Source organism: Chelonia mydas, chromosome 20 (genome assembly GCF_015237465.2).
Source record: "Chelonia mydas isolate rCheMyd1 chromosome 20, rCheMyd1.pri.v2, whole genome shotgun sequence".
NCBI classification, from domain to species: domain Eukaryota; kingdom Metazoa; phylum Chordata; order Testudines; family Cheloniidae; genus Chelonia; species Chelonia mydas.
Window position 1 is genome coordinate 14,603,714 of NC_051260.2, and position 27,746 is coordinate 14,631,459.

Consider the following 27,746-nt stretch of genomic DNA (forward strand, 5'->3'; position numbering starts at 1 on the left):
TTCCTCTTTGGCTCAGTTTCCCCTTTCTTTGACACTCTGCCCTGAGCAGCAGCATAACCAGCTGGGGCCTTGAGATGGGGAGCAGCTGTGGTTGGCAGAGTGACCCAGCCCTTTGGGCAGCTCCAAGGTTTGCAGAAAGCTCAGGGTTAAGCCTGGCATCTGCAAGATTCTGCCGTGGAGGCGCTTCAGTCTTCCGAGCTGCTTCCTTGAGTTCTTTGGTGGCCTCGCTGAGCTATCTCAGAAGGTCAGGAGAGATTTGTTGGTTTTTCCAGGGTCTCTGGCTTGTTAAGAAATTCAAACCAATCAGTGGAATCCAGATTGTTACATGCTATTGTTGGAAGTATGGAGAACAGTCCAGTGGCCCAGGAATGTAAATGTGGCAGATGATGCTGTTAAGAGCAATTGACAGCATTTTTCTCCCTAAACTCTTAACTTGTTTACTTTTCAGACCCCTGAGTCCATTATTGTCAAGCAGATTCCCATCTCCGCCCCCTTGAAATCAGGCATCTTCTCCCTGAACCACAACTTGCCGGAGATTGTCAGGTAGATTGCCCTGATGTTACTATGCCTGGACGGAGCAGAGCTTTGCAGGAGTTGGGCAGAGAAGCAGAAGAGATGATGTGGAGCTAGTTACTGTGTGTGGCCCATCAGCTAGATCATCTCCTACAGGCATTTCCAAGTGACGTGGAGAAAACAAACTCTCCTGCCACATACCCAGTCTTGGCATAATTTGATTTGTATTTCTTATCGTTTTGATGGATAATCATGTTTATTTGTAAGCCTTTTTTTTCAGTTTCAATCACTTCAAATGCTCAATTGTGCAAAATTAAATTATGGGTTTTTATCTTCCCCCATTCTGAGTTTTAGCAATTTAAATTTCACAGGTGGGGGAAAACATGGGGGCCAGACCACGGTGGTGGGGTCTGATAATAATTATTTAATGACAGTAGACACTAAGATTCAAAAAAGTGAAAGATTTATAGCCATTAAAACACAAATTGTCAACATCGTATGTCCAAATACACCAAGTATAAAGCCTTAAATCAAACTGTAGTAAGTTCTCATGCCGCGTTTTTCTTGCTTTGCCTATCTGTAAATTTCCATATTATCGATGGAAATGTGTTTTTGTTGGTATGCATGTGCACAGTGAAATCAATGACACATATCGATAAAAAAGTCTACACAGTCACCAGAATGAAGCTGCACTGACTTCCTTGCCATTACTCGTGATTTATTCCAGAGTATGTGAAGGCAGGATCAGGCCCTATTGGCCTGTTTTTCAAAAGTGCTGAGCACCCAACCTCCCATTCAGTGGGATTTATGAATGTTCAACTACTCTGAAAATTATGTCAGTGAGCTGGTAAGTGAGGGGCCTGATTTTGGTATGGATCGGAGTTTCCTTAAGTTTGGGGGTGTTTGGATTTAGGGTTTTGGTCCATGCAGACTGTAGAAACAAGTGCTGGCCACAAAGTTTAGATCGAAACTTCCCAAACCTTGCTAGCCAAAGGTTGAGGGGATTGTGGATCAAATGTTTTGTTCCAAGTACCTACCTCTAGTTCTGGTTCATGAAATCATCAAGGTGCAGAAAAAAATGTCTTGTATGAGATTCCCTGTGGTTCCCTCAAGACGGCTTGAGTTCCATGTATGGCTCAGATTTAGCTTATGGGGCAGATAAACAAGTGAGCCAGGTGGGCCTTGCGAAATGAGCGTGTTAAGTGCATTCAGTGTTCCCTCTTATTTCCTTCCTCCAGTCTGGGAACCTGGAAGATCACGGCCAGGTATGAAGACTCCCCTCAGCAGACCTTCAGTGCGCAATTTGATGTTAAGGAGTACGGTAAGAATCCAGCACCCACTGGGCCCAGGCTCAGGGAGTGGGTCTGTCTCTACTCTCCTGACACCATCTTGGAGCAGACTCTCCATTCGGCTAGGCTTTGCTGGCAACCCACCCTCTCCTACAAGCTCAACGTTCTCCTCTTCCCCTCTCGTTTCTCCAGTGTTGCCGAGTTTCGAAGTCATATTGGAGCCGGCTGAGAAGTTTTTATACATCGATGGCATTGAAGACTTCAGGGTTTCTATCACTGCGAGGTGGGTCTGTGAGCAGGTGGAAGGTATCAGCTGACGGGGGTAGCAACCACAGGTTTTAGTGCAGAAAAAAACCTAAGTCTTGCATCACTTTGGGAATGTTTTCCACTAAATGTTTTTTTTTTTCCCCATGAAGAGTCTCCATTTTCCATGGGAAATTCTGATTTCTTTTTTCATCCAAAAACCCAGTGTTCAAAAATGGAGAAAAAAAAATTGGCTGAAAACCTTGTGATTCAGAAATGCTGGCGCGGTGCTTCATGGGGGTTGCCATTCAGGTGCTTCATTCTTCCGTTCTTCACCATGGGCTGGGCTTGCTAGCTGGACTTAAACTCCCCGGATGCACCATAGCCATGATGGTCCACTTCTCCTTACCATGGTGGATCATGGGAGATATAGACCGACCAAGGAGCTGGGCCTATAGAGGAGAATGGTGGCATAGGGCCATAATATTCAGCGATAGGTTTCCTTGTGGCTTCTCTTGCCCATCCTTATCTCCTCCAGGTATCTATATGGGAAAGAACTAGATGGCACTGCCTTTATCCTCTTTGGGGTGAAGATGGATGATGAGAAGAGGAGTATCCCGCAGTCTCTCAAGAGAATCTCGGTAATTCGTGTTCTTGGCTGGAGGGCGGGGGGAGGGATTCACGCCTCCTGGGAAACCCTGTGGGTGAGGTCATGAAACTCTCTCTCCCTTTCTAGATAGAAGGCGGAGACGGGGAAGCAACGCTGACGAGACAGATGCTGCAGGCTCGGTTTGCCAATCTGCATGAACTGGTTGGCCATTCGCTCTACATCTCTGTCACTGTTTTGACAGAATCTGGTGAGCATCAGCAATAAGTGCAAAGCCAAGTGCTTTATTCACGGGGTGTTCCAAAGTGGTGCCAAGTGCAGTTCGAGGTGTTGATTTAGATGTATAAAGTCCTATCTACTTAGGGTTCTGCAGATCTTAAAGGCTGTAGGCCAGATTCTTATCTCATTCGCTCTGGGGTAAAACTGGTGTGATGGGTTGCTCCCCCTCCGGGGTGCCACCTGATGTATTGGGGTACCACTGAGCCTGGCTTTTCCACCAGCCTGGGCTCCCTTACACTATCCTGATGAACCAGGCCCTCTCAAGTCTCCTCCAGCACACACACAGGAAGGGACATGCTGCAGGAAGACAAGACACTGAAATCAGCTGCATAGGAAGGCTTCAGCTAAGGAATTTCCCAGCACTCACGTGCACCCCCCTTCTGGCATGTAAACCCAAAATTGTACTGTCTTGCACTGCACAGACAACTGTACAGCGTAAGCTCATGAAATTCGCCCCCTCTCTCAATGTGGAGGATGATATGCACAGCTTTTTGCTGCCCAGTTATGAATTCCACAAACTGGTTTTAGAGAAAACAAAAACAAGTTTATTAACTGCAAAAGATTTTAAGTGGTTATAAGGGATAGGAAACAGATCAAAACAGATTACCCAGCTAACAAAACAAAAACGCAATATAAGCTCAGATACTAAAGAAACTGGTTACAAGCACTAATTTCTCACCCTAAATGTGGTTTTAGGCAGATTGCAGAGTTTCTTGAAGGCAAGCTGCTCTTGCTTGCAGCTTAAAACTCCAAGTATTTCTTTTACAGGCTAGACACCCTCCGTCTAGCCTGGTCAGTCCTTTCTTCCCAGATCAGTCTTAGATGTTTACAGCAGTCATCTTGGGCAAAGCTTCAGTGAAGAACCAACCCTGATTATCGCACTTCCCTGCCTTAAATAGGTTTTACATATGGTGGGAATCCTTTGTCTTCCAGTGTGATTCCCACCCCCGGATAGTGGAAAAGGACAAATTTTATTATGGAGTCTAGTATCAGGTGACTTAATCACATGACCCTGCAGCCATAACTCACACAAAGGAAGTCCATTTGCAGCATCCCAGGAAGATGGGAGATTACCCTCTTCAAAGTCCCATTGTTCTCCCTAACAGTCTATTGACTTGTATCCAGCTAGCCAGCCAGATTGATTGCATTTTGTCTGGTGGGTATTCTCCGGGTACAAAAACTTTTGTAGTACAGATGTAGGGTCAATATTCCTAACTTAAGATACAAAAATGATACGTGCATACAAATGGGATAATCATATTCAGTAAATCATAACCGTTCCAATGATATCTCACAAGTCCCATCTTGCATAAAACACATCTTAGTTATGCTATAATCATATAATAACAATATTTCTCTGAAGAATATGGGGTGTAATGTCACACCTGGAATAACTCCAGATTTACACCAGCAAAAGTAGCTTGAAACTGTTGCACCTTTGTTTTCTGTGCATTGCACCTTTCCATTTCTAAGAGTTCTGGGTCAGCTCTTAGGGATAGTCTAGGCATACTTACTCCTGCCTCAGTGCGTGGGATGGACTAGATGGCTTCTTGCAGTCCCTTCCAGCTCTACATAGCTCTGGTCTCTTAACTTTCCCTGCAGAGGGAGCAGCCATTCTGTTCCGAGCAGCTGTAGCTTGTTACAGAGGAAACTAGTAGCTGAAAGCCTGTGCCGTTGCACGGGTGTGGCAATTGGGCCAAGTAATCCAAACAACCAATGAAATTACTGCATGCAAATTAGTTGTAGAGTAAAGGTGGTGATTGGTTGGTTGAGTTGTGTCTGATATCACAATGGTCTAGGACTCTTGGCATGCCACATGCCTTACTGGAGTTGTACACCAGGCTTGTAACGTCAGAATGGCTGGGGACTTAAAAATTGGCTGGTAACAGACTGCAAATCCCAGTGATAATTGAACCTGGTGATATTGTAACTAAGAAGAGCCCTTCTCTTGCTTATATAGCTGCTTCCATCACTTCACACAGACGCAATAGACATTCTAGGCTTCAGAGTGGTACAACCTCAGAGTGACAGTCCTGGAATCTTATTATATAGATAGATACACAAACACTTGCTCTCTCTCTCCCAGGACTTTGTTTTTGTTCTTTCTTGTTGCTTCTTTAAAACCTAAAATAAGTCGTTTTAGCATGAAAGGGACTGATTCTGTTTTCACTGCTACAGTGCCACTGACTATAGGGGAGTTATTCCTGATTTATACTGGTGTGAGAACAGAATCAGGCTCAACGGCCTGCAGTAATGTCAACCACAAACATGCAAAATTCACAAGTCAGTCCCCCAGCTCCCAAAATCACGAGATCACATTAAAAATCATGAGGTTTTTTTTTAAATAGTAAACTTTGGTTGCTTTTTCTTTCCCTTCTGGCTTTTGAGGCGTTAGATCGCACTTGGGACATGCTTTCAAGCCTTTCTCTGCAACCAGGAGGGTTAGAAACGTATTTCTTCTTTTAAATGACAGCTGAGATTCTCATGCCATATGGTGATTCTAGCAGCTGGGGCTTGAAGACAAGGAATTAAAACAGGAGACTCATGATAAAATCACAAGAATCAGCGGCACTGAATCAATATCTGACCATGGCCTCTTCCTTGTGTTTTACCCTGGACCTTAAGGACAAAATTTGTATTCCCTAGCTCAGTTTTAATTGACCCATGGCTTCTCTCTGCAGGCAGCGACATGGTGGAAGCGGAGAGCACCGGAATTAACATTGTGACATCTCCCTATCAGATCCACTTCACAAAAACACCCAAGTACTTCAAGCCGGGGATGCCCTTTGAACTCATGGTAATATCTCTTCTTCTAGATCATGCTCACTGTTGCCTGAGGTGTATAAAGAGGAGAGAACTATGGGTACTAGGGTGATGAGGGGGGTATAAGAACTTAGAATAGAACAGAAACAAAGGGCCACATTCCAATCTCAGTTACACCAACCTAATTCCAGTGTGACTCCACTAAATGCAATGGAATCACTCTAGATTTACACTGGCCTAACAAGTGCAGAGTCTGACCCAAAAGCTGACAGCAAATACAAGGTGTGAAATGAGAAGAGGAGTACTTGTGGCACCTTAGAGACTAACCAATTTATTTGAGCATAAGCTTTCGTGAGCTACAGCTCACTTCATCGGATGCATAAAGTGGAAAGTACAGTGATGAGATTTTATATATACACACAGACCATGAAAAAAACCATGAAAAAATATACATTGTAAGGAGAGGGAGGGAGGGATAGCTCAGTGGTTTGAGCATTGGTCTGCTAAACCCAGGGTTGTGAGTTCAATCCTTGAGGGGGCCATTTAGGGATCTGGGGCAAACATTGGGGACTGGTCCTGCTTTGAGCAGGGGGTTGGACTAGATGACCTCCTGAGGTCCCTTCCAACTCTGATATTCTATGATTCTATGAGAGTGATCACTTAAGATGAGCTATTACCAGCAGGATAGTGGGGCGGGGGAGAGAAAAAACCTGTCCACTATGGATGTAGAAGCCCTCTACACTAACATTCCACACAAAGATGGACTACAAGCCATCAGGAACACTATCCCCGATAATGTCACGGCAAACCTGGTGGCTGAACTTTGTGACTTTGTCCTCACCCATAACTATTTCACATTTGGGGACAATGTATACCTTCAAATCAGTGGCACTGCTATGGGTACCCGCATGGCCCCACAGTATGCCAACATTTTTATGAATGACTTAGAACAACGCTTCCTCAGCGCTCGTCCCCTAATGCCCGTACTCTACTTGCGCTATATTGATGACATCTTCATCATCTGGACCAATGGAAAAGAAGCCCTTGAGGAATTCCACCATGATTTCAACAATTTCCATCCCACCATCAACCTCAGCCTGGACCAGTCCACATAAGAGATCCATTTCCTGGACACTACAGTGCTAATAAGCAATGGTCACATAAACACCACCCTATACCGGAAACTTACTGACCGCTATTCCTACCTACATGCCTCCAGCTTTCACCCAGACCACACCACACGATCCATTGTCTACAGCCAAGCTCTACGATACAACCGCATTTGCTCCAACCCCTCAGGCAGAGACAAACACCTACAAGATCTCTATCACGCATTCTTACAACTACAATACCCACCTGCTGAAGTAAAGAAACAGATTGACAGAGCCAGAAGATTACCCAGAAGTCACCTATTACAGGACAGGCCCAACAAAGAAAATAACAGAACGCCACTAGCCATCACCTTCAGCCCCCAACTAAAACCTCTCCAATGCATTATCAAGCATCTACAACCTATCCTGAAGGATGACCCATCACTCTCACAAATGGGAGACAGGCCAGTCCTTGCCTACAGACAGCCCCCCAACCTGAAGCAAATACTCACCAGCAACCACACACCACACAACAGAACCACTAACCCAGGAACCTATCCTTGCAACAAAGCCCGTTGCCAACTGTGCCCACATATCTATTCAGGGACACCGTCACAGGGCCTAATCACATCAGCCACACTATCAGAGGCTCGTTCACCTGCACATCTACCAATGTGATATATGCCATCATGTGCCAGCAATGCCCCTCTGCCATGTACATTGGTCAAACTGGGCAGTCTCTACGTAAAAGAATAAATGGACACAAGTCAGATGTCAAGAATTATAACATTCATAAACCAGTCGGAGAACACTTCAGTCTCTCTGGTCACTCGATTTCTGATCTCAAAGTGAGTATCCTTCAACAAAAAAACTTCGAAAACAGACTCCAATGAGAGACTGCTGAATTGGAATTAATTTGCAAATTGGATACAATTAACTAAGGCTTGAATAGAGACTGGGAGTGGTTGAGTCATTATACTAAGTGAAACTATTTCCCCTTGTTTATTCCTCCTCCCCCCCCCCCCCCCCCCCGCCCGATATGTGCTGGAAATGGCCCACCTTGATTATCACTTCAAAAGGTTTTCTCTCCCCCCACCCCACTCTCCTGCTGGTAATAGCTCATCTTAAGTGATCACTCTCCTTACAATGTATATTTTTTCATGGTTTTTTTCATGGTCTGGGTGTATATATAAAATCTCATCACTGTACTTTCCACTTTATGCATCCGATGAAGTGAGCTGTAGCTCATGAAAGCTTATGCTCAAATAAATTGGTTAGTCTCTAAGGTGCCACAAGTCCTCCTGTTCTTTTTGCGAATACAGATTAACACGGCTGCTACTCTGAAAGGTGTGAAATGGCACCTAGCTACAGGTTTGGCCCAAAATGTGCCCTGGGGTCACTCGTGTACTGTGGGATAATATTCTCTGGACTGTGTGTTAATTGCTGGCACTTCAGGGTTTTCTGACTATAGAGGGGAATTGAGCACAGGTGAGGAGTTCCAAAGAGTGGGGGCATTTGCAGAAATAGGGGGCAGAGGGACCATTGTGGATAGGAGGATGAGGGGGAATTTAAAAATTGGCACTGACAGAATGATTCTTCTCCCAGCGAGTTAGGCTGCATTACAGGGGGAGAAATATTATGCTCCTAAAATTCTGAACCAATCAGCATCAGTCCTCTTGTCCACAGAGAATATGGTTTTACGGTCCCACACTCCTCTGAAGCTGAAGAGTTTGTGAAGGGAATTTAGTATTTTTCTGTCAGCAGGCACTTCAGACTATACATTAGCTGAACCTTAAGATCCATGCAAGTAGCTGTCCGTTTTTCTTGTGTGCATGGGGGTAATTGAATTGCACCAGCTCTCTGAATGCTTAGGGCTAACGTGGGTGCTCACATTTTATACAGTGTAGAAATCTGGGGCTGGAAAGATCTTAGGTCCAGAGGTGCTGAGTTTCTGATTTCCCAGGGGGTGCTCCACCCCTGCTCCATCCCAGACCTCGCCCCCACTCCACTCCTTCCCCCAAGACCCACCCCGCATCTTCCTGCCCCCACTCTGCCCTGCCTTCTCCTCCCCCTGCCCCCCAGCACCTCCTGCCCACTGCTGAACTGATCCTCGGCAGGCGGGAGGTGCTGGGGGGGAGGGGGAGGAGCTGATCGGTGGGGCCAGCAAGTGTGAAAAATCGGGAAGGGGGTGGGGGGTAATAGGGGCCTATATAAGACAAAACCCCAAATATTGGGACTGTCCCTATAAAATCAGGACTTCTGGTCACCCTAGGCTATGTTTGTAGCAACAGCGTAATAGATTTAAACCTTTAAAGTATCTTGGCTTTTGCAAGGCCATTGATCTCTGCAGTCTTCAGGGTTTTCAGAACCAGGTCCAGTCAACACTCAAAGGGTATGTCTCGACTGCAGTCACAGGGTGGGACTGGAGCTCTAGCTGACATCGCTGAACTAGCTTCCATCACCCTGTGACCGTGTAACACCGATGACCAGGGTCTGCCGGGGCCAGGATCGAACCTGGGGCCTCCGGAGCTAAATGCATGAGCCGCTACTGCGTGAGCTAAAAGCCACATGGCACTTAGCTAAGGCTGTAGTAGACTCATTAATCTCTAAGTGGTCTAGGTGCCACTAGAGGGGGACAGAGCACCACAGCCAGCAGGCATGGCGTGCATACAACTGCAGCCTAGACATGCCCTAAGTCAGAGTGTGAAAACTTTAATTAACCTCAGAGTTGAAGATATTTGTAAATAACTGGACACGACAGATGTTAGCGCAACAAATATGTCTCCCTGCTCCCTTAGTTAAAGAGCATCCATAGATTCAAGAAATATTTGGAAGTCTTGACTAACTGGCCTGACTCCTCCAATGAACTCTACTCACATCCACTTCCTCTGTGTTAATTGCCACTTGAGAAATAAATGGCTATCTCCAATCTTGGCTCAGAAGCCTTTGTCTCATTCGCTCAAAAGCAGAATATTTGTTGGCAGTGATCGTGTTTTGGTTCGATTGGCAGTTGCCTTATTTGCCTGGGGCCAAAACAAGAAAAGACTAGCATGAAATTAATTTCCTCTCTGGCCTACATGAATTAATTTATTCTTAATTTTTGTATATTGTTTTGTTGGGTGTTATAAAAGTGTAAACTGAATTTAGGAGAAGGGTTGAAGTTGTGGTTTTTATATTTTTTTATGTTTGTACTTTTTAAAATGTGTATGCATTTTGTGGTGTGATACAGCAGATCATTAAGGCCCCATTCCTGAAGTTATTTAGGTGCTTAATTCCCATTGAAATCCACGGAAGTTAGGCACCTAAATACCTTTGAAGCTATGGACCTGAGATGCCGTACATGCGATTTGATTTGAAGATAGGATGCAGGGAGCGCTGCACCCCTTATTCGACGCATCCCTTTTTAATTGTGCCCCTCAGGTCTACGTCACAAACCCCGATGGCTCCCCAGCCCCTCGTGTCCAAGTACAGGCCGAAGGATTCCAGTCGGCTGGGTCGACCCAGGCAGATGGAACTGCCAAGCTGATTATAAACATGCCTGGGAATAAGCAGCAGGTTCCCATCACGGTGAGTAACCTTCTACCACTGAGGCTGGGCTAAGTACTATATGTACTATATGCACCAGAGGGAAATGCCCTGTTGGCGGCATTCACTCCCCTCTCATGCACGGAGCAGGAGGATAACTGAACTCTGTGCATTCCATCTGCGCCTGGGGTCAGTTTCCTGTATGCCATTGGGTTTTGGAGATGCTCCAATCACCATGTAACCAGTGCTCTATTGTGGGGCCAGAAGAGATCCCAGAAAACATTGACATGGGCATAAAGAGGTCCCGATTAGTCCCCTTCCCACCCACCATGCAGCAAAGGAGGCCTGTAGACAGCTCATGGCTCCTTAGTGTGAAGACCCTGTGAGGTGACACCAGGCTCAAACTATAAAGCCCGAGAGGACACTGGAGCTATCTGTGTCCAGCCGCTTCAGGAGAGAGTCCTTCTTCATATTCATCTTGCAAGGGGCAAGACAGTTTCCTCTGTTCAGAGACATGTTCTCTTACAGTCCAGAAATCTGGAGTCCCAGCAGGACTGCGCTGAAGCAACGGGCCAATTAAAAGTGGCATTTGGCGTTTCTCTGAGGTGTCATGCCTAGAATGGCTGTTAGCAGCAGAATCCACCAACAATGGCATCTCAGGGGAGCTTCCTTTGCTATTGCTCACAGCGTGACCCAGCGTGAGAGGCTATAGACCCTAAACTCACTCCCAGATTCAACTAAGATTTTATCTCCACCTCCCCTGCAGGTAAAAACTGCCCATCCCAACCTCCCAGCAAACCGCCAGGCTTCTAAGTCCATGGTGGCTGAAGCCTATCAGTCCCAAGCACAGTCTGAAAACTATCTCCATCTGGCGGTGACAGCTTCTGAGCTCAAACCTGGAGACACCTTACCTGTGAATTTCCACCTGAAGAGCAACAAGCCAGCTGTTCTGAATCAGATCCACTATTTCACCTACATAGTAAGTGCTGTGTCCCTGGGTACTGGGATCTCCTGGAACTTAGGCATCATCTGAGTTTCCACCTGTCCTTTAATATTCCCACTGCATGTAAGGAGAACCTGTAGCAGAGAATTCTTCCCAGTCAGGCAGTATATTGATTGTGTGTGTAGCAGAGTATGGCAGGGCCCCCTTGGCTTCTGCTAGATTCACAAAGTCACTCTGAGACCCTGGGTTTAGTAACCACTGGTGCACTTTATTCTCAGGTTTGTTCTCACCACCGTTTCACCATGTACAAGTAACCCTTCACCGTCTGCAGGCAGGAGGGAGGAGAAGCTACTTCCCTGCTTTCATTCCCTGCCTTTTTCCTTTTCTTCTGCTCTCCCCTGGCTTCCTTCCCCTGAGGCTTTTGTGCAGCCACAGGCTAATTAGGTAGCAGCTGTCTCCGCCTCTCCAATTAGGGCCAGGTTACCTCCAGCCCACTCTAATTTTTTCCCCTAACGAGAAGCGGGTGTGACAGAGGGCTGAAGCTGCAACCCTTTGCCCAGCACCCTGTCACAGTGTGAATGAAATAAAGTCAGTCATGGGGACAACCTCTTATCCACTTCTGGTTACTGACTCCGGGCCCTGTGATAATCAATAAAGCCAACTTCCTCCAGGAGCTGGAGATAGAACCCAGGAGTCCTAACAACCACCCCTCTGCACTCGCTACTAAACCATACTTCCTCTTGGATCTGCAGATGGAACCAGGAGTCCTGACTCCTCCCCATGTACTCACTAGAGCATATTTCCTCTTAAAGCTGGGGATGGAAGCCCGGAGTCCGAGGTCTCAGTTCCCTGCTCTAAACACTAGATTTCACGGCTAGTTTTTCAATGCAGAGTAGTAGGTCCACTCTGTTGCTTTTAGCTGGACAAATCAAATAATAAAGTTTCCATATAGCATGGATATGAAGTGTAGTTGGTGAGTGGGATGGGGGAAAGGAGGGGTGGTCTCTGTTGGTGAAACAAACAATATTCAGATTTGGGAATCAGATTTGTTGAATATTAGCACCACTGCCTCTACAGCCTATTCCTGCAACACATGGATTTTAGCTTATTTTCCTCTCTCCGCTCAGATGTAAATGCCCATTTGAAAAGTTGCAAGTGACCGTCTCTTAGTAGTAGAAAACAGATGGATGGGAAGATTCATGGGATCTGAATGACCCATTGTGTTAACCCTTGTGTCCTTTAACAATCCACATCTCATGTTTCCCTGTTAGATCCTGAATAAAGGGAAGATCATTCAGGTAGGGAGACAGGCCAGGCAGGAGGGACAAAATCAGGTGACCGTGTCCCTGCCCATCACTCCAGACCTCATCCCTTCATTCCGCATCGTGGCTTACTACCAAGTAGGAAATTCGGAGATTGTAGCAGACTCGGTCTGGCTGGACATCAAGGACACTTGCATGGGAACGGTAGGTTGCTATTCAAGTTGGCCTTCCACATGTTAATTCCTATGTAGGTGTCATTAGGAGGGAGTTTTTCCTAGCCTGAAAGTGCTGACTGACTCTCAAAAGGGACTCTAAAAATGACACCGTGGGGCTTCTCATTGACTGTCTCCCAGCAAATTCTAGATCAGATTTGACCAGTTTACATGTACAAAGAAGTTCCCCAGCCCCCACAAGCCACTGCTGTCAACCCACTGTAGGATCTGGGCGTCAAGCTATAGTTCCTTCTAGCTCAGCAATAAAGACTCCGTGGATTGAAGTGGATGGAGCTGTACTGACTTGCGCCAGCTGAGTATCTGGCTTTGTATCTGCACCATAATTAGCCATTTTGCTGATGATGTGGCAGTCAGAATTGATTCCAGCTCCGTCTCCCAGGGCTGGGCTGGTTCTTCAACAGATGTGACTCCAAATACCTATAGGGGACCTGACTATAATGTAACTACAATGCTACGCTGCTGTAACTCCAGTTAATTGCTCCTGATTTACACCAGTGTGAGATCAGAATCGGGCCCATGGAGCAGATCTATTACAGTTCAAACTTACTTGTAAATTTCTCAGGGCTGCCTGAGGGACAAAGTCACCTTCCATCATGGCTGGAACAAAGGGACTGCATGGACATTGGGTCCAATTCAGCTCTCAGTTTACACCAGCATGAATATGGAGTAACAGCACTGAAATCAGTGGAGCTATTCCAGATTTACACAGCTGCCCCTGAGATCAGAACCTGGCTTTTGGATGCTCAAGGAACATGAAGTCTTACCTCCTTTTCTCCTATGTTTTGCAAAGGACGGGTTCTTAGCTGCTCTCTCTGCTTTAAATCAAAACCTCTCCCTTCACTGTCTTTCATACAGCTTGTGGTGAAAGGAGCCACCAACGAAGACAGGAGAATCCATGAGCCGGGAACTCCAATGAAACTCAAGCTGGAAGGAGACCACAGAGCTTATGTCGGCCTGGTGGCCGTGGACAAAGGAGTCTACGTTCTGAACAAAAAACACAAAATTACACAATCTAAGGTGGGGCATGAAAGATGTTAGTCGTAACTTGTAATGTTTCATAGTGGGAAATGCAGCTCGGCTCTTATCCTTGCTTGACGCTCCAAGATGGCGAAAAGCGAAGTGAGCCTTTTGTTTGCAGACCTGCCACTTGGGGTTTGAGTTCCACTGTACTTTAACTGAGCTGGGCCGGGCCAGGTGAGTACTTGGATGGGAGGAAACCCAGTGAAACCCAGGGTACTGCAGGGAGTGCTGTTCTGGACACACTAAAGGACACCCTCCCTTTGGACAGTGTTGACCCAGATGGTCCTGGGCTTTAGGGAACTGTGTGGGTGTTGCAGTAGGGGGCGCTCTCCCCTCAGAGGTAGTTCTCACCCCAGTGCTCATGGTGGTGCTGTACATCAGGGAGTGGCAGAGTGCTCAGTAGGGGGCGCTCTCCCCCCCCCATCAGAGCTGAACCCAATGCCCCAATGCGGCGGCAGGGGGCGCTGTGCTGCATTGAGTGGAGCGGGGGCTCAGCCTGGGGCGCTGTCCCCTCCCAGTCAGAGCTGAACCCAATACCACAGTGTGGGCCAGGGGGCGCTGTGCTGCATTGAGTGGAACGGGGGCTCAGCCTGGGGTGCTGTCCCCTCCCAGTCAGAGCTGAACCCAATGTCCCCGTGCAACATTCGTGGTTGCTGTGCTGTAGGGAAAAAAGTGTTAGTGACTGAAAAGAGGGAGCGCTTTCTTCTGAGTCAGCACTGATACCCGGGCCCTATCAAGGTTTTAGGGGATGCAATGGTACTGAAAGTGCCATTTCTCAGCTGACATATCAAACATAGGTTCTGGTCATTAAATGTCCTGTGACCCTTTCCACAAGGGTCAGGGCCCAGGTGCACTGGCTGAATTCTAACTTGGGTATTTGATTTCTCTCTGCCTAACATCCTCTGCTGTCTGGGTTCAACTGGCTGCATAATTCTCTCTCTCTCCTCCTAAAATCGGTTGTGTTGCTGGGGCAGAATGGCTATTGTGCTCCATCCCAGAGGCGGACGCATTTCTGTGGGGATTGAGTTGCAATAAATACTTTACTTATGTCTCAGATTTTGCTTTCATTTACACTGCTGCAAACACAGAGCAAGTCAAAGGAAGTCAGTGGAGTTACTCCAGATCGCGCGATTGTACCTGAGACCAGAATCCGGCTCACAGCCTGTATAATGCTTTGGGATCATGCTGGATGGCACCATATAAATGGGAAGTGTCATTGTTAACAATAATCTCTCAACCATTGTATTTGCGCCTCACAGATCTGGGACTCTGTGGAGAAGAGTGACATTGGCTGTACAGCTGGCAGTGGAAAGAACAATCTGGGGGTATTTACGGATGCTGGACTGGCCCTGGAGACGAGCAATAGGATTTCCACAGCCCAGAGAACAGGTATCACTCTATAGAGCTGAACGGTCGCCATGAGCAATGGAGGAAGGGAGGAAAGAATCAGCAAAGCAAGGCACAGTAACCTACGGCATGAGCCGGGGGTATGGACATCAGTCTAGCAGGGCAAATCCCACTGGAACGGCCTAGGAATGGAAATGCTGGGGTTACCATGGGGGATGAGAATAAGGTCCTGAATTCCCACTGGCCCCTCACCTATTAAAAGAGGGATTAATTTTAAGAATGGGGTGGTTCTGAGGGGGGGATTCAAAGACCTTCTCTGCTAGTCCACTGGGTTTCTCCCTCTTCCAAAGTATCTTTCTCTCCCCTGGCCAGGAAGGGACGGGCAGATGGCTGGTGCTTCTCTCTGCTCTCTCTGCCCCAGGCTGCAAGCTTTTGGGGGCAGCACACAAGGAGGGAGGGAGGAATGAAGCCCGCTTCACTCTCCTCTCCTTCTGGTTGCCCTGGCTGGCTGAGCATCTGCCCAACAGCTCTTATGTGGCTCCCAGCCAGACAGGAAGGAGCAATATGTTAAGTGCCAAACTGGCTTTTCTGGTTTTCTGATTTGCCCCTAAATCAACGGGGTTCCGCTCATTGTGGCCTAGACCATTCTCAGAAATTTGGGAACTGACCAGATGCGGTGTTCAAATGTTACTGTGTTACATCCAGACAGAGAAATGGCATCAAGTTGAGTGGAGGGCCTCACTCGGTGGGAGGGTTTTTATTTTGTGTTTCTCACTTCCTTCTGCAGATCCAGAGTGTCCCCAGCCAGCAAAACGCCGGCGTCGCTCCGTTCAGCTCATTGAGTATAAGGCAATCAAAAGTAGGTACTAATCAGGGGGTTTGCTATCCTTGATCAAAGCAAGCATGCAAATCAGGAATGTGATTCCCTTACATGACCAGTTTCACCCTGCTACAGCCTCCTGCCAGCTGCATTTCCTGTAACAGGAGACAGGGGAGTTTGGACAGACTTCCATATGAGGAGAGATTGGAACTGATAAATTTATAGAGGGGATGCGATAGAGGTATAGAAAATAATGAATGGTAAATTGCTCTTTGGGGCACGGACCGTCTCTCTATTCTGTGTTGGTACAGCACCCAACACAGTGGGGGTTTGGGCCATGACTGTGGACCCAAAGTGCTACTGCAATTCAAATAACAACAACAGATACATTGTTAAATTACCCATTTAAGCACAAGGAGACACTCAACCCAACTGAATGGTTTCTTACTACGAATTTATAAAAGGAACTATTTTCATACACAATTCATAATTAACCCACAGTACTCACCATCACAGGATTGTACTGAGGCCAAGAGCCTAGCAGGATTCAAAAAAAGGATGAGCCATTTACATGGAAAAGGAAGAGATGTTCACCATTCCATAGGATAGGATTTTTAAAGAAGAGCTATACATCCTCATGCTTCAGGGCATGAGCCAACCTCTAACTGGGGTCAGGAAGAAACTTCTCTGTGGGAAGGTTATTCCACTATGGGATTTCTTGCACCTTTCTCTGAAGCTGCTGGTGCTAGTGACTGTTAGAGACAAGATACTTGATTAGACAGAGCAGAATGCTAGTTCCTATGTTCCTTCTTTGGCCATGTCTAGTAGTAAATTAATGAGAGAGAGAGAGAGAGAGAGAGAGAGAGAGAGAGGACTAGAAGAAGCTTGGTAGGAATGACCTTCTGGCTTTTACATTTTAGCATCAGATTACCAGGACCGGAAGGTGAAGAAATGCTGTGAAGATGGGATGTACGAGAACCCCATGGGGCACAGCTGCGAGAAGCGGGCTGGGTACATCCTGGATATGGATGAATGCAGGAAGACCTTCCTTGACTGCTGCAATTATATCAAGACCATACGGGACAAGATGCAACGGGAGCTCCACCTGGAACTTGCAAGAAGCAAGTACTAGGTGTCACTCAGAGGAGCAAGGCTGGGGGAATTGTTAGAGAAATAAGACCATGCCACATGAACCAACCCTGCCCATGTTCACAGATCCCCCAGGTAGGAGATGAACACGAATGCAGTGGCAGCAATCCTGTTAGTGTTGCACCATGTTGATATGGGGACCCAGATGAGTCAGGGTAATAACCTCTTCATAGGTTGCTGCCGAGGTTTAACCTTTGTTTCTAAAGCACAGTCCTCTACCACTTGAGCTAAAGGGGTAACTCCCCTAGCTAGGAATAGTAGTAGGCTCTTACCCTTTGCAGAATATCCACTAGAGGGTGCGCATGTAGCGCTGAGCCAGTGGCTTATACCAGTGTTATAGGAGCCCAGAAAAGGCTAGCTCGTGGGGAAACAGCAAGGCAGGCATGGAGAGGAGAAGAAGTCTGTGGCTTCCCCTCCAGCCGTTCAACCACACTCCAATTCATGCTCTTCTGGGCTGGCAGCATCAAAACCTGGCAACGCAGGTCAAATCATGGATGCTTTCAGGTCAGTAGAGCAGACCCATCCCCGAATCCTTTCAGGTTTGCCCCATCCCAATCAATGTCACAGCAGAGCCAGACAGTCTGTGATTTGACTTTCCAGGTGACTTGGATAAAAAGTTCATGTCTGACAAAAATATCACCTCAAGGAGCCTGTTTCCAGAGAGCTGGCTGTGGCAAGCGGAGCAGCTGACTGCGCGACCAAATGAACTGGGGTAAGAGCATGTGGCCGTACCACTCCCATTCATCGAAGGGTCACATTCAGACGTGGCATAGTGTAGCTCCCACTGAAGACTGTGTCTCTCCACCAGCAAGACTCCCGTGGAGCCGGCTGGAGTATATGTCATGATTTAGGGCCAGCATTCAGCAGCGGATCCATATTCGTAGAATCACTCCTACATTTTAAAGCGAGAAGGGCCCTTAGATCATCTAGTCTCACCTTCTGTATAATAGAGTCCAGAGAAATTCATTCAGTTACTCCAGTTTTGAGCCCATATTTAGGTACCTAAAAGAACTGGCTCGACTTCCAAAGATGCTGAGCAGCCAGCAGTATCCCCTGGCTTCAGCCCTCACGAAAAACCAGGCTGCTGATTTAGGTGCTAGAATATGGATGTAGGTGTCTGGCTGTTTAGCGTTGTCCTTTTATCCGCTTCAGGAACAGTTCCTCATTTCTGTTTGTTATTCAGGGTGTGTTATTGGATCGCCGAGTCATGTGATATTGACAGTGCTTTCTAAGTGGATGTGTGATAAATGAAGGAAGGGGTAGCTAGCCAGCCAGTTAGCTATAAACTCCCTCTTAGTCACTGTTCTCTACTTGCTTTACCTGTAAAGGGTTAAAAAGTCCATAGGTAAAAGGAAGGGAGTCAGCACCTGACCAAAAGAGCCAAAGGGAAGGCTAGAACTTTTTAAAATTGGGAAAAAACTTCCCTTTTGTCTGTCTGTGCTTTTCTCCCGGAGCGCAGAGACAGGGCTGGAATTATGCTGTAAGAGCTTGAGCCAGGTATGAGAAATCATCAAATCATACCTAGAAACTACTCATTTTGAACCCCAGATATGTAAGTAGATCAGGAAATGTCTAGGGAGACGCAATTAGGTTTATCTCTTTTATTTCTTTATGGCTTGTGGACTCCTCTGTGCTTATCCCAGGTGCTTTTGTTTTGTTTGTAACCTGTAAGCTGGACCTCAAGAAAGCTATTTTTGCTTCTTAATTTTTTATTTGCTCTATTTAAATCTAGCAATAGCCTGAGGTTTTAGATGTCTTTTTTTTCTTTCTTTTTTTTAAATAAAGTTTACCTTTTTCAAGAACAGGATTGGAGTGTTGTGTCTTAAGAGGTGTGTGCACATGTTATTTAATTAGCTGGTGGCAACAGCTGATTTCCTTTGTTTTCTTTGTCAGCTCTCCCCCGGAGGGGTGTGTGTGAAAGGGCTTAAGGGTACCCCATAGAAAGGAATTCCCAAGTGCGCCTTCCTGGGTTCTCAAAGGGGTTTTTGCACTTGGGTGGTGGCAGCATCTACCCATCCAAGGTCAGAGAAAAGCTGTAACCTTGGGAGTTTAATACAAGCCTGGAGTGGCCAGTGCTAATTTTTAGAATCCTTGCAGATCCTGACCTTCTGCACTCAAAGTGCTAGAGTGGGAAATCAGCCTTGACATGGTGGCAGAGCTGTGGGATCATTTTGAACCAGAAGCACAGACCTCGGGATTTTAAAAGGACACATTTTTTCTTTAAAAGAAAAGGAGGACTTGTGGCACCTTAGAGACTAACCAATTTATTTGAGCATAAGCTTTCGATTTGCATCCGATGAAGTGAGCTGTAGCTCACGAAAGCTTATGCTCAAATAAATTGGTTAGTCTCTAAGGTGCCACAAGTACTCCTTTTCTTTTTGCAAATACAGACTAACACAGCTGTTACTCTGAAACCCATTTTTTCTTTAGGCAGCCTGCAAAGCCAGGAAGTTTTCTTTCTTTCTTTTCTTCTCTTTGCTACCTGAGGGGCAACAGTCACAAAAAGGGTTCAGCCTGCCAAGCCAGGGAGTCCAACAAGCAGGGTTCTTTTTTCTAGTTTCATGGCAACGAAATAGCTAGGCTAGAGTAGGGCAGCCCTGTGCATGAGGTTGTGGTCAGGCACCGAAACCCTAGAGCAACCAGTCTTCCCAAAGCAGGACCCCACGGAGAAGACAGAAGATCAAGCCCAGACATCCAGCTCCATGACAGAAATGCAGAAAGTGCATGGGGGCCGGGAATTTCCCAGGAGGAAAGGGTCAGCTCTCCCCAACTCGAGATCCCGGGGCCAAGATGGAGGGATGCCCTTAACCCAGGCCGAGTTCTAACTGCAGAAGAAAGGAATTTCTTCCTAGAGATGAAGCATTTGGCAGTGGAGAAGAAGCGCTTGGAGGCAGAAGCGGAGGAGAGGAGAGAGGCGAAGCACATGGAGATGCAGCGCTTGGATGCGGAAATGGAGCTGAAGCTCTTAGAGCTGGAAAAGGCTAAGCTGGATCAATCAGGTAGCCCTAACAGTCCTTCTCCAGGAACCACTCCCCATTCCAAGAAATTCCCCACCTACAAGGTAGGTGATGATACAGAGGCCTTCTTAGAAAGGCCTTCTTTAAGCGGCCGTGCCTGGCTTCCCAGGCTTTAAACGGTGTCTCACCTGGAGACTGTCAATAGCAGTCTCTGACGGTCACTTCCAGTGTGTTCGTTGCCTGGGGGAGACTCACGTTACGCAGAAGTGCCACCGCTACAAGACGTTAACAGCAAGGCCAGAAAGGGGAGGGAACTCCAGGTCAAGCCAGGGGTGAAAGTAAAATGCAGATCTTACCGGTACGGAGCCGTTCTGGCCCCCCAAAAAGGGGCGTGGCCTCGGGTGGAAGGGGTGGTAATAGCTCATCTTAAGTGATCACTCTCCTTACAATGTGTACGATAAACACTCATTTTTTCATGGTCTGTGTGTATATAAATCTCCTCACTGTATTTTCCACTTTATGCATCTGATGAAGTGAGCTGTAGCTCACGAAAGCTCATGCTCAAATAAATTGGTTAGTCTCTAAGGTGCCACAAGTCCTCCTTTTCTTCTTCCTGTGGGATATGGGATCCTCCTCGGAGGCCTGGTCTACACTGGGGGAGGGGGGGATCGATCTAAGTTATGCAACTTCAGCTACGTGATCTACTCTCTGCCCTGCCTTCACTGCAGTGAGTCGACTGCTGCTGCTCCCCCATTGACTTGGCCGGTGCCTCTCGCGCCAGTGGAGTACCGGAGTCGACGGGAGAGCGCTCGGGGGGGTCAATTTACCCTGTCTAGACTAGATGCGATAAATTGACCGCCGCTGGATCGATCGCTGCCCTTGGATCCTGCGGGTAGTGTAGACAGAGGAGCACAAAGGATCCAGCCCCCATGAAAACAAAGAAGGGGCCTCACTCCGCCCCACTCGCCCCGAGCGAGAATTGCCATGCAAAAGGCTATCTCCGACCGCTAAATCCGCCCCGGTACCGTTGGCACGCAGAGCCTCGGCCCGCGTGGCACCGGGTTCGTCTAGTGCAGAGGCAAACTGAGGGGCGAGAGACCCGGTGCAGTCTAGCTCGCAGAAAGGCAGCCATGGCCTGTTCCCTCAGAGCCGAGAGAGCTGAAGCCCTTGGCCCCGAGCAGTGCTATGGTGCCACCTGCCGTTCCTGTACATTACAGCAAGCCCACAGCACCGGCCACACAGACGCTGACTAACCTCTGTGTGCCTCCTATGCCTGCTAGCCAGGCAGACCTTTTTGTTGCCCCCACCCCGGCACGCCTCTCTTTGGCACTGATGGCACTGAGTCTCACGGCTACACCTGCTGGCTCAGCCCCTCCTCTCTCAAGAGGATGAAGTGGCTGTAAGGATGGGCACCCCCTGCCATTCATCACCCAAACCTGGAACCTCAGGGCTACAACCCACAGTGTGGCAACCCCCTCTATGGATGCTCCCCCCCACAGCCCTCCCACCAAACTGGCCATATTGGGACCCATGGACAATGTACAGAGCTCACAATAACCAGTCCAGGTCCAGAACACCAAGACCAGCTAGATCTACTTCACTGGTTGCCCCAGCTTCCCCTGAAGTCACCGGGGAGGAGCAAGAGGGCAATGAGGACTTAATAGAGGGTGACATCCTACCTCCTACCCCTATTTCTTCCTCATCCCCGGAGGACACAATCATGCCTCCCCCCACACAGGGGGATGACTTTAAATCTTTCCAAGATCTGTTTAAGCGTGTGGCTAATTCGCTAGGCATCTGCTTAGAAGAGCTGCCAGAGACACAGCATAAGCTCACTGACATTCTCCATGCCTCTTCTGTGGCCAAGATTGCATTGCCTATTAATTCTGCCATTATGGACCCAGCAAAAACAGTCTGGCAGACACCGGTCACGGCCCCACCTTCTTGTAAACGTTCAGACAAGAAGTATTACATGCCAGCAAAAGGGGCTGAGTTCCTCTTCACTCACCCTAGCCCAAACTCACTGGTTGTGGAAGCCGTTAATCAAAGGGGAAAACAACACCTGGCTCGTACCACCCCTTACGACAAAGACTGGAAATGCCTTGACCTGTTGGTAGAAAGGCCTGTTCCTCAGCGACTCTTCAGTTATGCATCGCTAACTACTCCACCCTATTAGCCAAATACACTCACAACATTTTTGCATAGATGTCTATGATTATTGAGCATCTCCCAACAGACAAAAAAGAACAATACAGAGCTAGCATCTCAGAAGGTTCCCTGATTGACGGCCTTGCAGGAATCATTGGATTCTGCAGAGACGACGGCTCACTCCATTGCCACGTCAATAGTCATGCGGAGGGCCTCTTGGCTCCACCTTTCCGGATTCCCCAAGGAAATCCAGGCCATGATCAAGGACTTACCTTCTGAGGGACAGAAACTCTTTGCGGACACCATGGATGCAGCCTTGCATACACTCAAGGACTCCAGTGCCACGCTGAAAACCTTGGGAATTCCCATAACTGATAACAAAAAGAAACAGGGTGCATTTTACACCCAGCGCTTCCATACTGCTCTGTATACCCAGCTGCAGAGACAATACTACCAATGTTGCAAATGACATCAGTCAAGACGATGACAGACACCGGGGCAATCCACCATGTCCCAACTATCTACTTCTAGACAGGCATTTTGAAGTGTTGGTCAAGGGCATGAGGACCCCTCAAATTCCATTGCCGCAACCATCTCCCGATTCCAGTCCCTTTGGAGACTGCCTAACACCTTTCTATCCGGTCTGGGTAACCATTACATCGGACAAATGGGTTCTGGAAATTATACTCAAGGGTTATTCCATCCCCTTCACCTCTATTCCACCAACCCACCCCCCTTTCCTGTCCCTCTTCAGGAACCCTTCTCACAAGCACCTACTACAGCAGGAAATAAATCACCTCCTGCAACTGGGTGCCGTAGAACCTGTACCTCCCAAACGCAGGAGGACCGGGTTTTATTCACAATATTTCCTCACCCAAAAGAAAACGGGTGGCTGGAGGCCCATATTGGACCTGCGCAAGCAAAACAAGTTTATCAGAACTCAGCGTTTCAAGATGGTTACCCTTGCAACCATAATCCCAGCATTGGAGAAGGGAGATTTGCTCTCAGCCCTCAACCTCCAGGATGCTTATTTCCACATTACCATACATCCTGCACACAGAAGGTTCCTTCCTTTCACAGTAGGCAACCTACATTTCCAGTACAAAGTGCTCCCATTTGGACTTTCCATGGCCCCTTGAGTTTTCTCCAAAGTCCCCGCTGTGGTCACAGCCCATCTTTGCAGACAGGGGTAATTATATTCCCCTATCTGGATGATTGCCTGTTGAAAGCTTCTACATACCAACAGGCGGTGGACGCTTTGTCTCTCACTGCAAATCTGTTCAGAAGACTAGGCCTACAAATCAATGCCCTAAATCCACCCTAATTCCAACCCAACAGTTGAAATTCATGCATCCACCTGGACTGCACCACGGCATTGGCAAGTCTACCCCAACAACACTTCCTGACATTAACAAACTTCATAGCAACCATACAAAACAGCCTGCAGACATCTGCCAGGTTATGCCTCCAACTTCTAGGACACGTGTCAGCAACCACGTTTGTCATGAAACATGCACGACTTCATATGAGGCACTTTCAGGCATGGCTCCGTACAGTATACATACTTTCCATTCACAAGCGACTGACCATGCCCACCGCAATAAAGAACTCGTTATCCTGGTGGACAAACCATTCCAACGTCTGCACGCATGTCCCGTTCCAACGACACACCCCATCAGTAACAATAACCACGAATGCGTCTCTCCTGGGCTGAGGAGCACACCTGTCTGAACATACCATCCAGGGCAGATGGTCCTCCAATGCATGCCACCATTTTCTGCCCCTCATTCACAACAAGACAGTGCAGATCCTTACAGACAATTTGGCCACCATGTTTTATATCAGTCACCAAGGTGGGGCTCGATCTTACCCGCTCTGCACAGAGGCGGTTCACCTTTGGGAGTGGTGCATCTCCCACAACATAGACCTCAAAGCAGCCTACCTAGCGGGAAGCCAAAACAGCACAGTGGATGAGCTAAGCAGAAACTTCTCCCACTCACACAAATGGGAAATGGACCCGGAAATCCTCACCACTAACTTCCAACACTGGGGTTTCCCCACAATAGACCTTTTTGCAAGTCCCACAATACCAAGTGCCTTCAATACTGCTCCCCAGGAGGACTCGGGGAAAACTCCCTCAGGGATGGCTTCCTCATGAAATGGGAAGTGCCTCTTATCAGGGTTCCCTCCCCACTCTGAACTCTGGGGTACAGATGTGGGGACCCGCATGAAAGACCCCATAAGCTTATTTCTACAAGCTTAGGTTAAAAACTTCCCCAAGGCACAAATTCTTTCCTTGTCCTTGGATGGTACTGCTGCCACCACCAAGTAATTTAGACAAAGATTCAGGAAAAGTCCCTATTTCCCTAAAATATCCCCCCAAGCCCCTTCACCCCTTTTCCTGTGGAGGCTTGAGAATAATATCCTCACTAATTGGTACGAAGTGAGCACAAACCAAACCCCTTGGTTTTTAGGACACTGAAAATCAATCAGGTTCTTAAAAGAAGAATTTTATTTTAAAAAAAAGTATAAGAATCACACCTGCAAAAATCAGGATGGAAGGTACTTTTTATAGGGTAATAAAAAGATTTAAACCACAGAGGATTCCCCTCTAGGCTCAACTTCAAAGTTACAAAAACAGGAATAAATCTCCTTCTTAGCATAGGGAAAATTCACAAGCTAAAAACAAAAGATAATCTAACGCATTTCCTTGCTATTACTTACAATTTCTGTAATTTTAGATGTATCATTTCAGGATCTTTTTAGGAGCTGGTTCACCTGCTTGGTCTCTCTCTTCGTCCCGAGAGGGAACAAACAAAGAGAGCACAAACAAACCCTCCCCGCCCCACCCAGATTTGAATGTATCTTCTTTCTTCATTGGCCCTTTTGGTCAGGTGCCAACTAGGTTATTTGAGCTTCTTAACCCATACAGGTAAAGATTCAGGACAGCTACCCTGGAGGGATTTTATGCTACCCTTAGCTGTATGTTTATGACACCTCTAATGTATGCTTTCCCCCCAATTCCTCTGATATCTCCTGTCCTTTATAAGATAAAACAGGACAGATCCCAAGTAATCCTGATTGCTCCAACCTGGCCCAGACAAACCTGGTTTCCCTACCTCAACCAGATGATCACAACACCACTGTGGCTCCTCCCACTCGTACCTCGCCTACTCACACAGGACTCAGGTCGTCTCCATCACCCCAACATCCCGATCCTCCATCTCAAGGCATGGCTAATCTGTGGCTGATACCTTGGGAGGCAGGCTGTTCCACAGAGGTCTGGGATATTTTGATGAACAGCAGATGATTAACCACACAAAAAACATACGCTCAAAAGTGGCGTCGTTTCTCCATATGGTGCAGAGACAAACAACTCTCCCCTCGAACGGCTCCATTACCCGCAATACGTGAATATATGCTGACCCTAAAAAAATTAGGTCTTTCTATCAGTTCACTCCAGGTACATTTATCTGCAATCACAGCTTTCCATTCCAGAGTAGATGGCCTCACTATATTTGTGCATCCTCTCACTAAACACTTCCTCAAGGGTATACAGAATACTTACCCTACAGACAGAGACCCTACCCCTATGTGGGACCTTAACTTAATCCTCCGTACTCTCATGGGCAAACCTTTTGAGCCTCTGGCTACCTGCTCACTATTACACTTGTCCATGAAAATCACCTTCCTAGTCGCAATTACGTCAGCACGATGGGTTGGAGAGTGATGGTAACTTCACCTTAACCATATTCTTCAAGGACAAGGTAATCCTTCGCCCACATCCAAAATTCATACCTAAAGTGGCCTCATCCTTCCATCTAAACCAGCCCATCTACTTACCTGTATTCTTCCCGAAGCCACATGCTGACAGCAGGGAAGCATCTCTTCACACACTGGACGTTCTTAGAGCACTTGCATTCTCTATAGATAGAACACAGACATTCAGAAAATCCACCAGACTGTTCGTTTCTGCAATGGAACGATCTCAAGGACTACCCATTTCCAAACAACAACTTTCAAAATGGATATTGGAGTGCAACTGATTATGCTACCGCGAACACAACCTAGAACCCCCATCTGGTCTTCACACGCACTCCACCAGGGCTATATCCACATCAATAGCCTTTCTTAAAGATATATCCATCATTGATATATATAAAGCAGCTACCTGGGCATCAGCCCACACCTTCACCAGAAATTACGCCATAGAGAAGCAATCAGCTGCTGACGCTCATTTTGGAGAATCGGTGTTATCCACTGCCCAGTAAACATTTCCAAAGCCCCTCCTTCCACTGAAGGGTGCTGCTCCATAGTCACCTAAAAGTGGAGCACCCAAAGGGACACTCCTCGAAGAAGAAGAGAAGGTTAATCACCTGTGCAGTAACTGAGGTTCTTTGAGACGGTTGTCCCTGTCGGTGCTTCACTACTCCCCCTCCTCCCCTCTGCTTCAGAGTTTCTCTTCGATCTTCTGTGGCACAGAAGGAACTGGGAGACAGTTGGCTGCGCGCACACGATACGCACTCAGAGCAGCAAGAGCTGGCTGCAGTGCTTGCATGGTCAACCAGGGCACTGCTACCTTAAATCTCTGACTAGAAGCATAGGAGTGCTCAAACACCTAAAAGTAGAGCACCCACAGGGACAACCATCTCGAAGAACCTCAGTTACTGCACAGGTGAGTAACCTTCTCCTCTGTCTCTCCTAATACAAATGGAGCAGTTCTTAGAGGGTTCTTAGAGCAGTTCTTAGAGCAGTGCCCTGGTTGACCCTGAGGAAATAGAAAGGTACATCAAAGATGGGAAGCCCAAAACTGTAATCAAGGCTTGTGAGATCAGAGCCAAATGGGTGGAGGTGGCGGAGAAGAAGAAAGCTAGTAGCAGTTGGTGGGGATACCAGAAGGGGCAACCCAAGACAACACCCCACCATTGGACTCAGCCCAAGCCCCACCTCGCAAGGAGGAGCCGTCCACACAGCCAGGGAAACCCCAGATGCCCTCTCGTCCCACAACCCCAGTCTCCAACCACCCACCTCACCCCAGCCCATAATCAGCTGGGCGATGCTTTAAATGTAATGAACTGGGGCATGTGAAGGCCAAATGCCCCAAGAGCACCAGCCAACTGCAACTCATCACCCTGGGACCCCAGGGACTCTCGGTGGGACCCCAGGGTCATGCTGGGGTGAACAGGACCAAGGACCCTTTGGTGAAGTCATTCCACTGGAAGGGAATGGGCAAGGACGTTTCTACCTACGTCCAGTCTTGGGAGGTGTGCCAGAGGGTGGGAAAGCCCAAAGACAAGGTCAAGGCCCCTCTCCAGTCACTTCCCATAATTGAGATCCCATTTCAGCATGTAGCTGTGGATATTCTGGGTCCTTTCCCTAAGAAGACACCAAGAGGAAAGCTGTACATAGTGACCTTCATGGATTTTGCCACCTGATGGCCGGAAGCAGTAGCTCCAAGCAACACCTGGGCTAAAAGCGTGAGCCAGGCATTGGCAGACATTTTTGCCAGAGTAGGTTGGCCCTCCAACGTCCTTACGGATTCGGGAACTAACTTCCT

The 27,746-nt window shown here is 47.5% G+C and overlaps 1 protein-coding gene across 1 annotated transcript in view; it reads left to right on the plus strand.

Annotated features, from left to right (window-relative positions):
* The window catches only part of LOC102941775 (complement C3), a 90,280-nt gene that overhangs the window by 15,110 nt on the left and 47,424 nt on the right, over positions 1-27,746 (plus strand). The window contains exons 5-18 of the mRNA XM_037887691.2: positions 449-543; positions 1,752-1,834; positions 1,995-2,085; positions 2,584-2,686; positions 2,782-2,902; positions 5,613-5,728; positions 10,206-10,352; positions 11,077-11,289; positions 12,525-12,719; positions 13,604-13,765; positions 15,028-15,157; positions 15,903-15,974; positions 16,856-17,056; positions 17,685-17,796. Of these exons, the coding sequence (XP_037743619.1) occupies positions 449-543; positions 1,752-1,834; positions 1,995-2,085; positions 2,584-2,686; positions 2,782-2,902; positions 5,613-5,728; positions 10,206-10,352; positions 11,077-11,289; positions 12,525-12,719; positions 13,604-13,765; positions 15,028-15,157; positions 15,903-15,974; positions 16,856-17,056; positions 17,685-17,796 (1,841 nt within the window). The remainder of the gene's footprint in view (positions 1-448; positions 544-1,751; positions 1,835-1,994; positions 2,086-2,583; positions 2,687-2,781; positions 2,903-5,612; positions 5,729-10,205; positions 10,353-11,076; positions 11,290-12,524; positions 12,720-13,603; positions 13,766-15,027; positions 15,158-15,902; positions 15,975-16,855; positions 17,057-17,684; positions 17,797-27,746) is intronic.